This window comes from Haliaeetus albicilla, chromosome 23 (genome assembly GCF_947461875.1).
Source record: "Haliaeetus albicilla chromosome 23, bHalAlb1.1, whole genome shotgun sequence".
Classification (NCBI taxonomy): domain Eukaryota; kingdom Metazoa; phylum Chordata; class Aves; order Accipitriformes; family Accipitridae; genus Haliaeetus; species Haliaeetus albicilla.
Genome location: NC_091505.1, coordinates 8,544,918 through 8,558,919, shown reverse-complemented (window position 1 = coordinate 8,558,919; position 14,002 = coordinate 8,544,918). Strand labels below are relative to the sequence as shown.

The following is a 14,002-nucleotide window of genomic DNA, read 5'->3' as shown; positions in this document are numbered from 1 at the left end:
AATAAATGGAGATGGGTGAAGAATACAAGAATTCAACTGATTCAGCTTAGCAGTAGAATAAGGAAAAAACTCCAGGCTTCCCAAGCCTTAAAACCCTGAATTAGCCTGGAGGCTGAGCTGCTGTCTTCTGCTACAAAACACTTCACACTAGCAATGTAACAGAGGAAAGAACCTAAATAATAGAATTGAAAAAATACTGTATAAGGCACCTGAGCCCAATTACCTTACAAAAGGGAAATGTACCATCCCAGGCAATCTTAACACTACAGGTAGGCCGAGAACGCTCAGTTGTCCCGCTTCGCAAATACAAGGTGAATTTGACTGATGTATTGAAGTCTTGGCTTTGAACCCAAACTAGATTGCTGTTCATTTACATGAAAGATTCACGTGTCAGGTGCTCAGCGTACCGTACCACACGAACCAACTTTTGTCCTACTGGTTTAGCACCAGTCGCTCTAAAACCAACCACTGCAGATGTCCTTCTCCAATAACGAGACGTTACAGCCTTTCAGGTATAGGAAGACCATCTTGTTGCAAGGCATGGGCAAGTGAACGTTCGCTCCTGCATGACTGAGCACATTAAGAAATCTGTTGCTTCAGTTAAAACTCACTTGAGAGATTTACATAAAAACATTAAGAACTCAAGAGACCAGTTTCTTGGTTTCTGGCTGAGCCATTTATCAGTCCGCTCATTTCTTGGGATGATATCATTGAGAGATTTATATAAAATATTATTAACTCCATGTGTCAGTTTCACCACATCTGTTTCGGCAATCTGTCATGTCAGTTGATGACTATTGGTACTGCTGAGGGATATGATACAGAAAAACATCATCTCAGAAGTACAATTTCTATGACCCTGGTTGCAAAACATCCTTTTTTTAAGGGATCAAGCTACTTTCCACTCCACTTATATGTTAATTCTTTTAATATAAATAATGCTTTCTTCATATCTGATATGGAAATGTTTACTCAGCAAAATCCCGGTGGGAACATACAGGCTTTTTTCTGAGCAGATTCTGCCTTTACTGGCACAACTGTCATCATAAATGGCAATAGCTTTCACTGTCAGAGCAACATGGCACAGACTTCCACAACTGAAAGTACTAATGAGTTCATTTGGTTTTGCCTTTCAGTTAAATGAGTTTTAATCTTATACTTCCTGGATTGTCAACCTCACAAGACTTTTTTCTTTTTTTTTTAAACAAACTAATTAACAATGCATAAAGCAGATCAGATCACTAACTTCTGACATATGCACAGGCTGGTCTAGTCTGTGTCATTTCTTTTCTGTCTCTTGTTTTTAAGACAAGGTAGTAAGGCATGGCCTTCTAGACTTAAACCCCAATTCCAAAAGCCCTCACACAAAAGGAAATCAACGGGACCACTCGTGTCTGGAGCTAAGCACAGGCATAAGAACGCTTGCAACATTGGGATCTTTGTAAAGTGCTTTGCCTCCTTCTGATTTCTTCATTTTTCGTTTCCACTAGTCTCGGCTATAAACAAGCCATACATTTTGCTTCAGCCGAGCTAAAGTCAGCAATAATCCATCGCTGGTGCTAAAGCAACGGGTGGGTGGTACAAACCTCTGCTTCACGTGCGACCTTCCCACAGAGCTGTGCTGTGGGTCGCACGTGGTCGGTGCAGTAAAACGCACGGCAGCTCTCTGAGGAACTCTTCCAGACAACGGCCTCCGTGCGTGATACCTACTGTACTCTTCTGTGGGAAGCATGAGCAGCGCCCCACTTCCACACCTCTTCTGCAGAAAGTAGCACTGCTGAATTACGTGGCGTTCATACTGCGCAGAAAGCTAGAGGAACCTAAACTGCATTTTCAACTCGGGAGTTTGCAGCTGTCCTTCTCTCTTAAACGCGTGCTCTGCCCTCAGTCGTCTTCTCCAAACCTATTTATTATGCAAACATAATAATTTAATGTGCCTCAGAATCAGCTTCCCTCTCTCCCTCCAATCAATTTCATTCTGATTTAGCATCCTAATAGCTTGCTTCTAAAGGTTTCAGACACTCTAGGAAAAACCCAAACAATTACCTAAATAAATGTTAGCGTTAACTTTAATATAGCGAAAATCCTACCCTGTCCTTGCTAGCCAATTGAGCATTAACGTCTCAAGCCTCCGCAGCTCTGAGTGCAGCCAAAACACTTGGCCATCTCTCTTCTTTTAATCAGGACGCCGTAGTGAACCGAGCCTTGTTAAGAGTCATAAAGGATATTAATCTGGGCTCTGACTTTGGTCCTTGGATTGCCCTTCTTTGCTTGGATATCAGCACTGCATCGTTTGCTGGCATTCTTCACAATGGGCCAACTTCTTAATTATCTCGGAGTTAGGTATCATCTTTGATGTAGTGCTTCCTCTCAGCTACCATTTGAGCCCCGTGGTCCATCTAACCCTTCACCAGCCAACACCTGCCAAATTGCTAGGTTCACTTTGACAGATGCCAAAATCTTGGCCTGAACATTCATCACTTTAAGGTTAATTACTGTAATGCACTGTTCCATATGGTGGCCTTCTTGCTTTCCTGCAAGTCATCCGCAGACTACTCAAAAGGCAAGAGCAAGACTGCTGACCCAGAGGCACCCAGGCCACATCCATCTCCTCCGCCAGGCAGAATGAAAAACGACGCACGCAGCAAGGGCCCGACCGAAACGTGCTTTTCACAATCTCTGCAGCTAAACAAGATACAGGTGTCTGAAGCTCCCGTTCTTCTCGAGGGCCTCCGCACCTCGGCACGTAACGCAGAGATCCCAGGCTGTTCAACCATCTGACCCCCCCTGACGAACCCAGGGCAGAAGCACCCCAACAAGACGCTCCGGCAACGTTCGGACACTACAGCCCGAACCACCTTTTTCCAGGAAAAGGGGAAAGCTGGACTTCCCGACCGCAGTGAGGTTGGCGGGAGCACAGCACCAGGCAGCTCCCACTGGCACTGGGAACACCCAACACCAGGCAAAGGTAAAGCTCCTGTCTACACAATTTCTACAGCCCAGCCTCACGTGCCTCCCATTTCCCGCTAAGCACAGACCCCAAACTAAGGCTGCTGACGTGCTGAAAAGGTGTCCTCTGAAAGGACACGTTTGTCCTCTCCCCCGTCAAGGCTGAAACTTGCGGTGCTTACAGCCCCTGGGAGGTTTCTGCACTGGGCAGGTTTTTTTGACACAAAGCCTGCCGTCTGGTTTGCAGCACTACTCTTTTTCGAACTTACACTGGTTTCTTACCATCTATTTAAGGAGAGAAGATTTATCTGCTGAAGCTCTAAAGAAGAACTTCCATTATTTTGTCTTACTCCCCTGAGCAAAGCCAGGTTAAACTTCTGCTTCCCTAGCCAGGAGCCTTGTGCCACCTTCACAAACTTTACTGTCTCGGCTGCCTTTCTTCTTTCTGCCTCTGGTCCGGAACACCCTCCTCACCACGCAATTATTGCAAAGGCTTCTTCCAGCCCCGTTTTTTTTCCCTGGTATTTTTAGAAAGTAGCTTGCTTTGGTTTCGCTGTCTGGGGCTGACTGCTTTTTTGCCACAATTGAACTCTTCCCTCTTCTTCTGCGGAGAGTGCTCCAGAAAAGGACTGCCTTGGTGGGACTGGGTTGATAGGTGGTCAGCGTCTATATAAGAAAAGCAAAGCGGAGCTAAGGGGCATCATGCACAACCCTGTTAACTGTTTGTGGATGTGAAAGTCTTAACAGTGTGGCTTTTGATGTGGCCAAAGTTTGGATTATGTTTTAGAACAACCTAAAAACACAAGAGCGTAATGATAAAAATTCACAGCAAACTAGGCGAATGCTGCCTTTTTTTAGCTTTGGGGAAAAAAAAAAAAAAAAGAAAAAAAAGGCGCCTAAACCTCAACAAAAACCCACAAAAGCCCAAACCCCACGCACGTATTTTCTTCCCCAGCAAATCCTCGTCTCTCAGTTGTTTTCTCTCCACAGCCTCCCAGCGTTCCCGTCGCCCTTCGGAACGCCAGGAGGAATTTTCGGCGGGGAACAAACCTCTCCCCCGAGTGCCGCGCACTCCCGGCGGGGCAGAGCAGCTCTCCCGTGGGCCGGTCTCGCCAGCGAAGGGATCGCGACCCCTCGAGCCCCTGCGTGCAACAGGGCCCCGAGCCGGCGGGGGGCACCGCGGCTGAATTCCGTCCGTCCGTCCGTCCGTCCGCTCGGCCGAGCCCTCGCCCCGCAGCTCGCCCACCCGCACCCACGCCGCAGCGAAATCCCCTCCGCGAAGGGAAAAATAAAAAAAAATAAGATAAGAAACGACACCAAAACCAAACAAAACCGGGGCCCTGCGGCGAGGCTGCGGCGGGCTCGGGCAGCCCCTCACCCGCGGGTGGGGGGGGGGGGGGCGTCTCACCGCCCGGAGGCCACCCGCGACGGTGGGGCCGCAGGGGTCCCGCCTCAGCCCGTGTCCCCCCCCCTCCCGGTCCCTCCTTACCCGCAGTGCCGCCAGGTCGATGCCGTCCAGGCTGCGGGCGGCGCAGTCCCGGGCCATGGCGCTCGGCCGAGGAGCGGGCGGGAGGGCGCCGTGCCCTCGGCCGCGCCCCCCCCAAAGTTAACGGTCCCGCGGGCGGCCCACGGCGGCCCGGCCGTGTCCCGGCGAGCGCAGGAAGGCGGGCGGGCATGCCCGGCCGGGCGGGCGGGCGGGAAAAAAAAAAAACCCTCCCCCGTTCTGCGGGCGCGGAGGCAAAGCCCACCTCAGGGCGGGGGGGGGGGGGGGCGGCGGCAACTTTCACCGAGACGGTTCCTCGGGAAAAAGTTTGCGAGGAAGTGACGTGCCGTGCCGGCGGGGGTCGGGGCCACCTGCCGCCGGCGGGGCGGGGGCGGGGGGACACGGACGCGGGCACGGACACGGGCACGGACACGGAGGACGGACCCCCCGGCCCCGCCGAGCGCCGTCCGTGCTACGGGGCTGGAGGAAACGCCACCAGCCGTTAAGAACAACCCCCAACAACCTACGTTAAAATTAATAATAATAAAAAAAAACAAACCAAAAACCGCTGAAACACAAATTCTAGAGCCCTTCCCTGAGGTGACGAGCGCTGCAAACCCGAGCCCACGGAGGTGACCACCACCGCACCACCGAGCTCGCACCCATCGCGGCGGCACCGGGGGGGGGGGGAAACCCCGGCCCCGGCCCCCGATCCCTGCAAACCCCCCTTCTCCTTCTCCTCCTCCTCCTCTTCCTCCTCCTCCTCCTCCTCCTCCCGTCCCACAGCGCTGCAGTGAGCTCCGGGCACGTTACTATAAACTCTGCTGCTCGTTACAGTCTCTTTCACCCTGTAATTATGACCGCAGAAAGAACATAGTGTACAACTGTATTGTAGTGGAGAGAGGAACGACTTGAGGATATTTGGGGGAAGCGTGTTTACAGACCAAAAAAAAAAAACCAAAACCCAAAACAATCAGTATAAATGCACATTTCTGAGATAAAGGCCTTAAACATTCCTGAACGATGCTCAGGGACGTCGTCCCCTCACAGTCAGCGAGCAAAGGGGCCTGAACTCCCAGTCAGTATTTTCACAATCATAGACGTGAAATCAAGACAAAGTGGTCAGAGCATCTTTGATGGCGGACGCAATGCCAGCGGCAGTGTTGTAATAAAAGCATTTGGCAATTTCCTTGAAAGAAACGCTGATGCATCATTCAGCTTCAAAGTATTCTTTTAAAACAGCCCACGCTGGCTACGTTATCTGCTGAAGTGACCCTGGCTTTTTGCTCTCCGACTGTCTGTAGGCCAGCACACTGCTGCACCGCTAACCGATTTGAGGCCGATTGCGGCATTAGAGCATAAGTTTGTTGAAGAACTAAACGTGCACGATGCAGGTCTGCACAACAGGGTCAGAAATCCAGACGCAGTGACAGCCCAGCCCAAGCCCCTCTCCGTGCCGGGCCCAGCCCCTCCACTCTCCCCTGGGCAGCGTTTGGAAAATTCTGGCCCTCACGTCACCTTCGACAAAGTTAAGCCAGTTTTGCTCCCCATTATAGCCTTCCTGCCTTCCATAAATCCATCATCAGCCTTTTTGCTTGTGTTATTCCTCACAATCCCTCTTTATCTCTTCTCTAACCTTCGGGCTGTCCTTTGTCTCCTGCCACTTTCCACTTCCTTCCTGCTTCCCTGGTGAGAACTGGTGCGAAACTCCCGGCCGTTGTTTACCAGACGCCCTCTCTCTTGCTCCATCTCTTAGATTCCTTGCCAAAATTAATCCTACCTGCCTCGCTCGCCTCTGGCGAGTGCTCCAACCTGAGGATTAATTTCCACTTGACAGAAAGCTCTACCCAAAAATGACACGAACGTCTGGCTTTAGAAGTATAATTTCGCTCGTAGTTTTTCTGCAGGCATGTCTCAGTATCTCTCTGCTACGTGCTTTTATCGCTGCCTTTCATTGCCTCCCCTCCACCGAACCCTGCTGCTGGTAGAGTTTCTGTGGATGCTCCAGTCCCACTCGCGCCACTGCGGGTGGAACTTCATGAGCGATTCTTCCCTTGCTGCCGAAGTAGGCAGCGCATCTTTTCCCCATAAAGGCCTTGCACGTCTAACAGAAGCGACAGCTGGTTCTGTCACTGATATTCACGGTGGATCTGCTGAGGGTGAAAATGCCACCGGGCCAAGGCTACTTTTCAGACTAGAACCAGATTTACAAGCCCTGAGTTCTTCACGACCAGCCTGATGATGGGTTCTGCAAAAACAGAAACTGTGCTCCAAGTGTCCCCCACGGCCTCGTGCCCCTGCTTCTGCTCCGGCCCTCCCCGAAGCGCTGCACAGCCTGTGCTGTTGCTGACTTGCAAGCAGGCTGTCACACCTCGCTCTTCTGCATGAGGCCACGTGGCAGAGTAACTCCCAGGAATCAGAAAAATCAATGCCATAGCGCAACCTGAGTGTTAATAAACTAGAAACCCACATTCATCTTACCAATAATAAAAAGCGAATAGGATCCCTGAAGAATAAATTCAATTAAAAAAAAAAGAAAAAAACAACCAAAACACAACAAACACAAGAGACAATTAAGTGCAATCAGTACAGCTTTCCTCTCCAACAGCTGTAGTCAAACCCCTGCAGCCAAACTCAGCAACCACAGACCTGAACATAAAAACCTTTCAAATGCCTACGTGCATGCAAGGGATGTTTTGTGTTAAAAGGGAAGTGCAAGCACGAAGGGGGAAGAACTTCCTTTGTTTCAGCAAAGGAAATGCCGTTGTACCCCAGAAGTACGGGGCTAATCCTGAGCTCTTCTGTCTGCACACACCCCCCCCAACTCAGATTTGGAAGTCCATACTAATATTACTAATAGTAATTGCCCCTGCCAGATGTGACACCGAGCAAAGGAAGAGAGTGTTTAAAGTTGAGGCTCCAATTGACACGCTGGCTTGTTTCCTTTAGCTTTGTCTATGCTGGGGTCTCAGCTACAGGTGTGAAGTTGGCAGAGAAAAAAACAAGAAGATAACTCATAAAAGAACAGGATTTCCGGGCTGCAGGAAATAAACAGCTTCTTAAAACGTGGTTTCAGTCTGAATTGGAAAAACTGACTCTCTTCAGCATTTCTTAGTCCTCTGAACTGTAAATTCAGAGGAATTATCATTCAGAAAAAAACTCAGGCACCCAGGATCTTCTTGAAATAATCCCCCTGATGCTGCTCAGGGAATGGACATCCCTGCCATTTCCACGGCTGCAGGAACAGCCAGGCCCAGCAGCTCATGCCACGTCCGTGACTCCAGAGCCAACCCTCTGCATATACTTCCCAGCGTTTTCAGGATCCAAATCCTAGCATTCTAGCTCTACAACAGTGAGCTCAGAATCCCCAAAGCTCACATTAGGCTCTCTGCTCTAGAGGTAGGAGGCAAATCCCCCTTCGAGGTTTGAGGTTCGACCCCAGCGTGTCGGCCTTCCCAGGACTCCTCTCGGCAATGGCTCCCCAGCACTTACTTGCTCCAGAGTCAGATAGGATCCCTGTAAACACCAGCTTTCCTTGGCACCAAAACATTCCCCCAGGGATTTAGTTTGCTGGAAGTTTTCTTACCTTCTGTAAGGAAACTGCACTCTGCCAGTGCCAGAGGTGTCTGATCGGATTGATGCAGGCTCTCATGCTCAGACATCAGCACTTTTCTCCCAGAATAAGAATCCTTTACAAAATTCCCCATGACTTCTGGTTTTTACATGAACTAGGGATTTTAGACATCTCTTGGTGTTTCCTTAGAGCACAACCCTTAGCTGAGAGGCAGCAAAGAGACACAGAAGCCCATGAAATCTGCTTGTAACTACAGACTTCACCCTCCCCTTCCAGAAGCTCCCTCTGGATTGCTCGAAAAGGAAGGCCAATCTTTTTGCCTAATGCTTTCAGAAAACATTTTGTCCTCATTTGGTTGCACCAGAACCAGAAGATTACCAGCTGTTAAATGCTGATTACAAGAGAGTCAATGGGTGGCAAGGGCCAGCATGGTATTAAGCCCAACATTCGTCCATGAGTTGGCATTCATCTCTCGGCTGCTGCTTGAATTCATTACCATTTACAGCGTCATTCTGGCAGTGATTTATTGTTATTAATGGTTTTTATGAAGTCCTGGAGTACAAAAAAAATCTTGATTTATTAGGCCAGCCACTAACTTTAAAGTCGTTCCCTTCCGTTTCCAATTATAGCATGGTTTAGTATAGTGGGTGGCTTTGCTAGACTGTCAGGAACAAGATTACACATTAAAAAAACTGTCTAGGATTGCATACAGCCCGAGTATGTCTTCATGCTAGCTTGGTGGCAGTCACGCAATGCCATGAGTACTATGCGATGAACACAGAAAAGTAGAGAATACTTTCATGAGTTCACACCTTGGAAAATACCAGTACAACTTAGCGCAGCAGCTGCAAAAATTCTTTGGATTGCAAGGGAAAGATTTAAGTTTCAGGCTGTGGACACCCAGTTACTTACATTCCAATTTAGTTAAAAGATGCTAAAAGAGATGAACCACCAACCCTTCCCCCAACCCAATCTGCTTCATAACTTCAGTATTTCTGTGACCCATCCCTGCAGTGCTTGGAAATCACAGTAAGATGTCTTTGTTTTCAATGGAGTGTTGGATCAGGCTCTGAATATTTCTCATGCTTTCTCGTATTTGAACTAAAGAAAATTCCACTTCATTCCAAACACATTAAGGCTGGGCCAGAAAAATCATATTTAAACCTGAATCTGTCTTCAGATTTGCACTCTGCCGAGGCTGCTGCATTAGGATTGAGAGATAGGGTTACTACCTTGAGTAAACTAGGAATACCAGAAATCCAGACAAACCAACCGAAACAGTCATTTCCCGTACAATACTCAGTAGCACATACAGTAGTTTTCAGCTCTTTAAAAATTAAATAACTCTTTTCAGTTCCTGGCAGCCGTGCTAGTTAGTTTCACAGGATATCCAAAATGAGACCAAACAGCTTCCTTCCCAAGGGATTCCCGAGCGGACAGGCAAGCTGGAAAAAGTACCTCTCACAACTGTAATCACAGCCAGGATGTCCACCTCATTTCCCAGGGTAAAACTTAAGATACAGGTCTCCCACAAAACCTGCATTAGTCCCAATGCCGCTCACTGGGACTCTTGCAGAGATTTATTTTCTTTTCAGTTGCACAGAAACGAGCCTGCCTGAGCAAAGCGTGTGCCAATACGTTGCACACAGAGAGCACGAGGAACCCTCTCCTTGCAGGACTGATAACCCTCTTTCACTTCATGACCCATGACTTCACAGCATTGTTTCAGCACACCACTTTGGAGTTTCTCAAGCAAGAATGCTGCTGCTGGAAGTTTCCCATTTCCCGTCAGCCCAGCACACGTCCCTGCTATCCCTGACAACAGCCACACAAACACTTTCAGGGAGAAGAGTTGTATTTTCTGGAATGATGATATTTTGCACTTCTGGCTTTTGGGCTCTCAGTTCCAGCGCCAGTTGAATACTCAATCGTGAGTCTGTGCAGTAATACACGAATCATACAGATAACCATTTCCCTGTGCAAAAGCTATTTCTATTACATTGCCTCCCCATGAGAGTTCTTCCTGCTCTCATTTTCTTTTCCTTCCTACGTCACCAGGTATTTCACTTTGACTGTATGCCTAGTATCTGAATACCAACACAGTATTTGCATGCTACGGTAACACCAGTGCACGAAGGCTGGCTGGCAATTTTGCAAAATTAAGAGCAAGATGATGTATTGAAATAAATTGAACTCATACATTTTATATTACTATTGTATATTACTGTTGTGTAGCCATCTGCCTAGCTCTAAGCTTCTCCCTTCCCTCCCATCTTCTGCAAAGTTATTTCTTCATTCAAAGTGGCAACCATTTTAAATGCTTTGCAAGGAACAGTAGCTATACGTTACTGGGTCATCAGATCCCAATGGGGTTTATGAATACCATAATGAATTTCAGCCCAACATCTGTCTGCTCTCTGAAACAGATGCAATTATGGGAAAAAATAGCTGCTGCCTCTTCACAGGCAGATTTCTCAGTAAAAAAAACCCAAATACAAAGAAAACTGACGTAGCATAGTTTAATCGCTACCACATTAAGTTTATCAGTCAAAATATCATGTGGCACATGCAATTTTTGTGAAAGCAAGACAAGTTGTGGTAACTTTTCTGGCAGACAGGCAGAGCTTTTTTGACTTTTAGAAAATCTTGCAGGCATGGTTTTGGTTTTGCCAACCAAATGCTAGCCTTGGATGACTCAGACCACAGTTCCCTTTTATCCAAACCACTGAAGTTTGGTGGTTAGCTAAGAAGGAACTGGTATCTGAATCACCCTTGGTTTGGAGGAATTGCCAGATAAAAGTCTTGGGGGCAGGGTGTTGGTTGGGGCTTTTTGTCCCCTTCTTCCCCAAATGAAAGAAAAAAAAAATCAACAACTTTAAAAGTGGGGACACCTTTCAACGTGCTTAAAAAAATTTCAAAAATTAACTTTATCCTATCTTTTTAACCTTTTCAATGCAACATGCCAGTCTTGGTACATTTGCAGTAAATTAAACAGATTTTTTTCAGTCATGTTGCAAGCCTAACCTGTGCCTCACAAAATTACACAATTTTGAGCTCATCTTTAGCTACAAAAAAAGCCTACATCATTGCTCAAGTCCCAGTTACGTATCTGCAGTTCCCAAGCCCCCTGCTTCTCCTTTTCTTAGCGGAGGAAAAAAAGAGGCAAAAGAGGAACTGTAATTTATGAGCCCCCATCCAGCCCTATGGAACAAAACCTGCCCTCTGTGACCTATTAAACATCTTCAGGGAAGCCTCCTCTATTCTCACTCCAATTTCTATTTAGTTCCAAGTTGTTTTTCATCTCGGTAGTTTGTCAACTTTGACCATTTCAAACGCACTTGGGTGCCCCAGTGCATGCCTGAGCCTTTTAAATCCTCCTCTTTTCCTCAAGGGAAATGTATCCTGTCTTTGGGATGTTGCCTAATTATTTTTGTGTGTGTGTGTGTGTGTGTGTGTGTGACTGCTGGATGGGAAAAGCAAGGGGAAGCTCATTTGAGCCCTGAGCAACAGAGTCCTCTTCCAACACTAACTCATGAATAAGTCTATGCCTTTTCCTGTAGATCCTTGCCAGTCATCTCTAAACATTGTCTATCTTTGTATGTTAATAACCAGCACAGAACTTCCAGCCAAGTTTCAATTATGTCTGTAACACCATGCTCAGTCTGGTAACAGGCAACACGGCTCTCATGAGGGTCTGTCAGTATTCTCACTGCACTTTACAGAGTATCTGGGAAAGCAGTGGGTAGGTGCGCTCGCCTTGATGTTGCTCCTGCACAGTGCAGCTGTCAGCTGAGACTGTAAACATTTTAAAAATTAAATTTGACAAGTTGTTTAGTGGCTTGGGAAGAATGGGAAGTCTCTGTACATCTGCCAGTCATTCACCAATATTTAGTCATGGAAGTTTTGTGGCCAAGGAATATGTTTGCGCAGGTCCGAGACCGGGTGTATTCACTGCTTTTATTGACAACCTGGAAACGAATACCAAATAATCGCTGCTTAGTCCACAGAGGGCACAAAGAGGCAGCGTGGCAAGTGGCACAGGGCTGCGCTAGAGCGCATACGTGGCTCAGTAACCTAAACCCATTTAAACAATATGTAATAGCATCTTAATACCAGCAGCTCGTGGCAGGTTATGCGCAAGCCCAGTTTGCATGCGGTGGGGTGGAAGGGCTGTGGCGCAGACCCTCCTTCCCATGCTGGGCTGGCTGCATCCAGCACAGCCTCGACATTGCCCAGGGCACCGAATCCCAGGGGCGCTTACAAACTGTAGCAAACAGAGCGGATCTGTGGGAACAGCTTGGTGCAATACTGTGGCAAAAGGGCTGACGGGGTCATGGCTGCATAAGCAGAGAAGGAGGACTAGGGAAGGGACTTCACCTCCCATATGGCTTTGCCGAGATGGATGCTGGAACAGCAGCTCCAGCATCTTTCTGCTAAAGCGCAGAGCAGAAACTAAGACTTGGATTCAGTGCAAGGAAGCAGCACAAAAATTAACGACCGAGGACAAAATGGCTTACTGTGCCCACCTTGAACAGCTAAAGCTCCTACCTTATTAAAAAGGGAAGCAACTTTATATTTTCTCCAGAGGAGAAAACAGTGGGCATTTTAAGCACAAAAGACATAACGAGAGGCAGTAGGTGAAGCAGAAACCAGACAGTAAAAAAAAACCCACCCAAACCCAACAAAGTAGAAACAAAGGCACCATATGTTAACAGACCTATTGGTTTCCATTGCTCATGGATCTCTCGCTTTCTGGTTCCTAGGGTAAGTGAAAGAGTGCTCAGACCTCCCCAAATTACAGCTGCTTTCTGCAGCCTCTCAGACTGTTTCGCTGGTCCAAAGTAACGGGTGAACAAGATGTTCTGACCATAGCAGCTTCTGTGCCACCCAGGAAACCCGTCCGCTCCGGAGGGCTGCCGGGCTGCATTACAGTAGCCGAGTCGCAGCCAAGCCCAGAACTGGCACCCCATAGCGTGCTTGGGCTCAGCCTTCCAGCAGGGAGAACTGGGGATTTAAACCAGCTTCCCTTTTCACAGCAGCTTAAGTTCTTTAAGGAGTTTAGCTCCATAAACCAATTAAGCATCTTTAAGTCCTTGAGCTCTCATACCTTCTCTGAGCAGTTTGCATGCTTACATGGCTTTAAAGGGCGAAAGCTGATTTCATCTAGCTGAGACCTGAGCATCTTACGAGGTCACGGGGCAAGAAATCCCAAGCAGAGTCGGCGAGTCTGGAATCCTCTGCAGACCAAATCTGGGGTGCTGTACTCCCGTGGCCTCATTTCTGCAAGCAAATTCTTACAGGTTTGGAAAAGGCCAACTTCACCTTTAATTCTTTGCTTTCCAGAAGGCCTAGTTCTGGGTTATAAAGTAATGGATGGCTCGTGAGCTCATAAACTTTACACGCTAAGAGTGGGAGTAAAGCAGCTATTATCTGCATTTACACATCCACTGTGGTAGTGCAAGCAGATATAACTGGTGTGTCACCCCCTTGAGTCCCATCCCGACGCCTTATCTGCCCTTCCTGTCTTTTTCCTTTGGATTAGTTAACACTAAAAGGAGAATGCTAATACAGTCATTTGATATTTGAATATGAAAGCTTACAACCAAGTCTCTGAAGTACTGTTCTGGGCTTTTTTTTTAAACAGCAAATCAGCAATATCTTGAGAGCCAGAAAACCACATCATAAAATTTAAGCGAATCTATCACCAGGCCCCTTTGTTTCCTGTAGGACATACCCCACATAGCTAGATGAATTTCTATATAACATATATAGATTTGTATCATATATATACATAAATCAAATTACTGCCTATGTCCCAAACACTGTCATTTTCATAGATGCTCTTTTTAAGTCAGTTAATAACCATACACCGTTATGCTGTGTTAAAATACAGTTTTTTAACTCCTGCACAGGAAAAACACCATGCTGCGGTAACAATGTGATTCTGTAAACAGTTGTGGATTAACATTCAGTGACCACTGAATCTTCTCTGTGAT

The 14,002-nt window shown here is 47.4% G+C and overlaps 1 protein-coding gene across 4 annotated transcripts in view; it reads right to left on the bottom strand.

Moving 5' to 3' along the window:
- Positions 1–12,741, bottom strand: part of NRK (Nik related kinase) — a 117,820-nt gene extending 105,079 nt beyond the window's left edge. For 2 of the 4 annotated variants that reach the window (XM_069811107.1, XM_069811108.1), the window contains exon 1: positions 4,439–4,614. In XM_069811107.1, coding sequence (XP_069667208.1) covers positions 4,439–4,495 — 57 coding nt within the window. In that variant the 5' untranslated portion in view covers positions 4,496–4,614. Of the gene's footprint in view, positions 1–4,438; positions 4,615–12,723 lie in introns of those variants that run through there. The other 2 variants (XM_069811110.1, XM_069811106.1) reach the window with 2 other exon arrangements.
- Between the last annotated feature and the right edge of the window lie 1,261 nt (positions 12,742–14,002).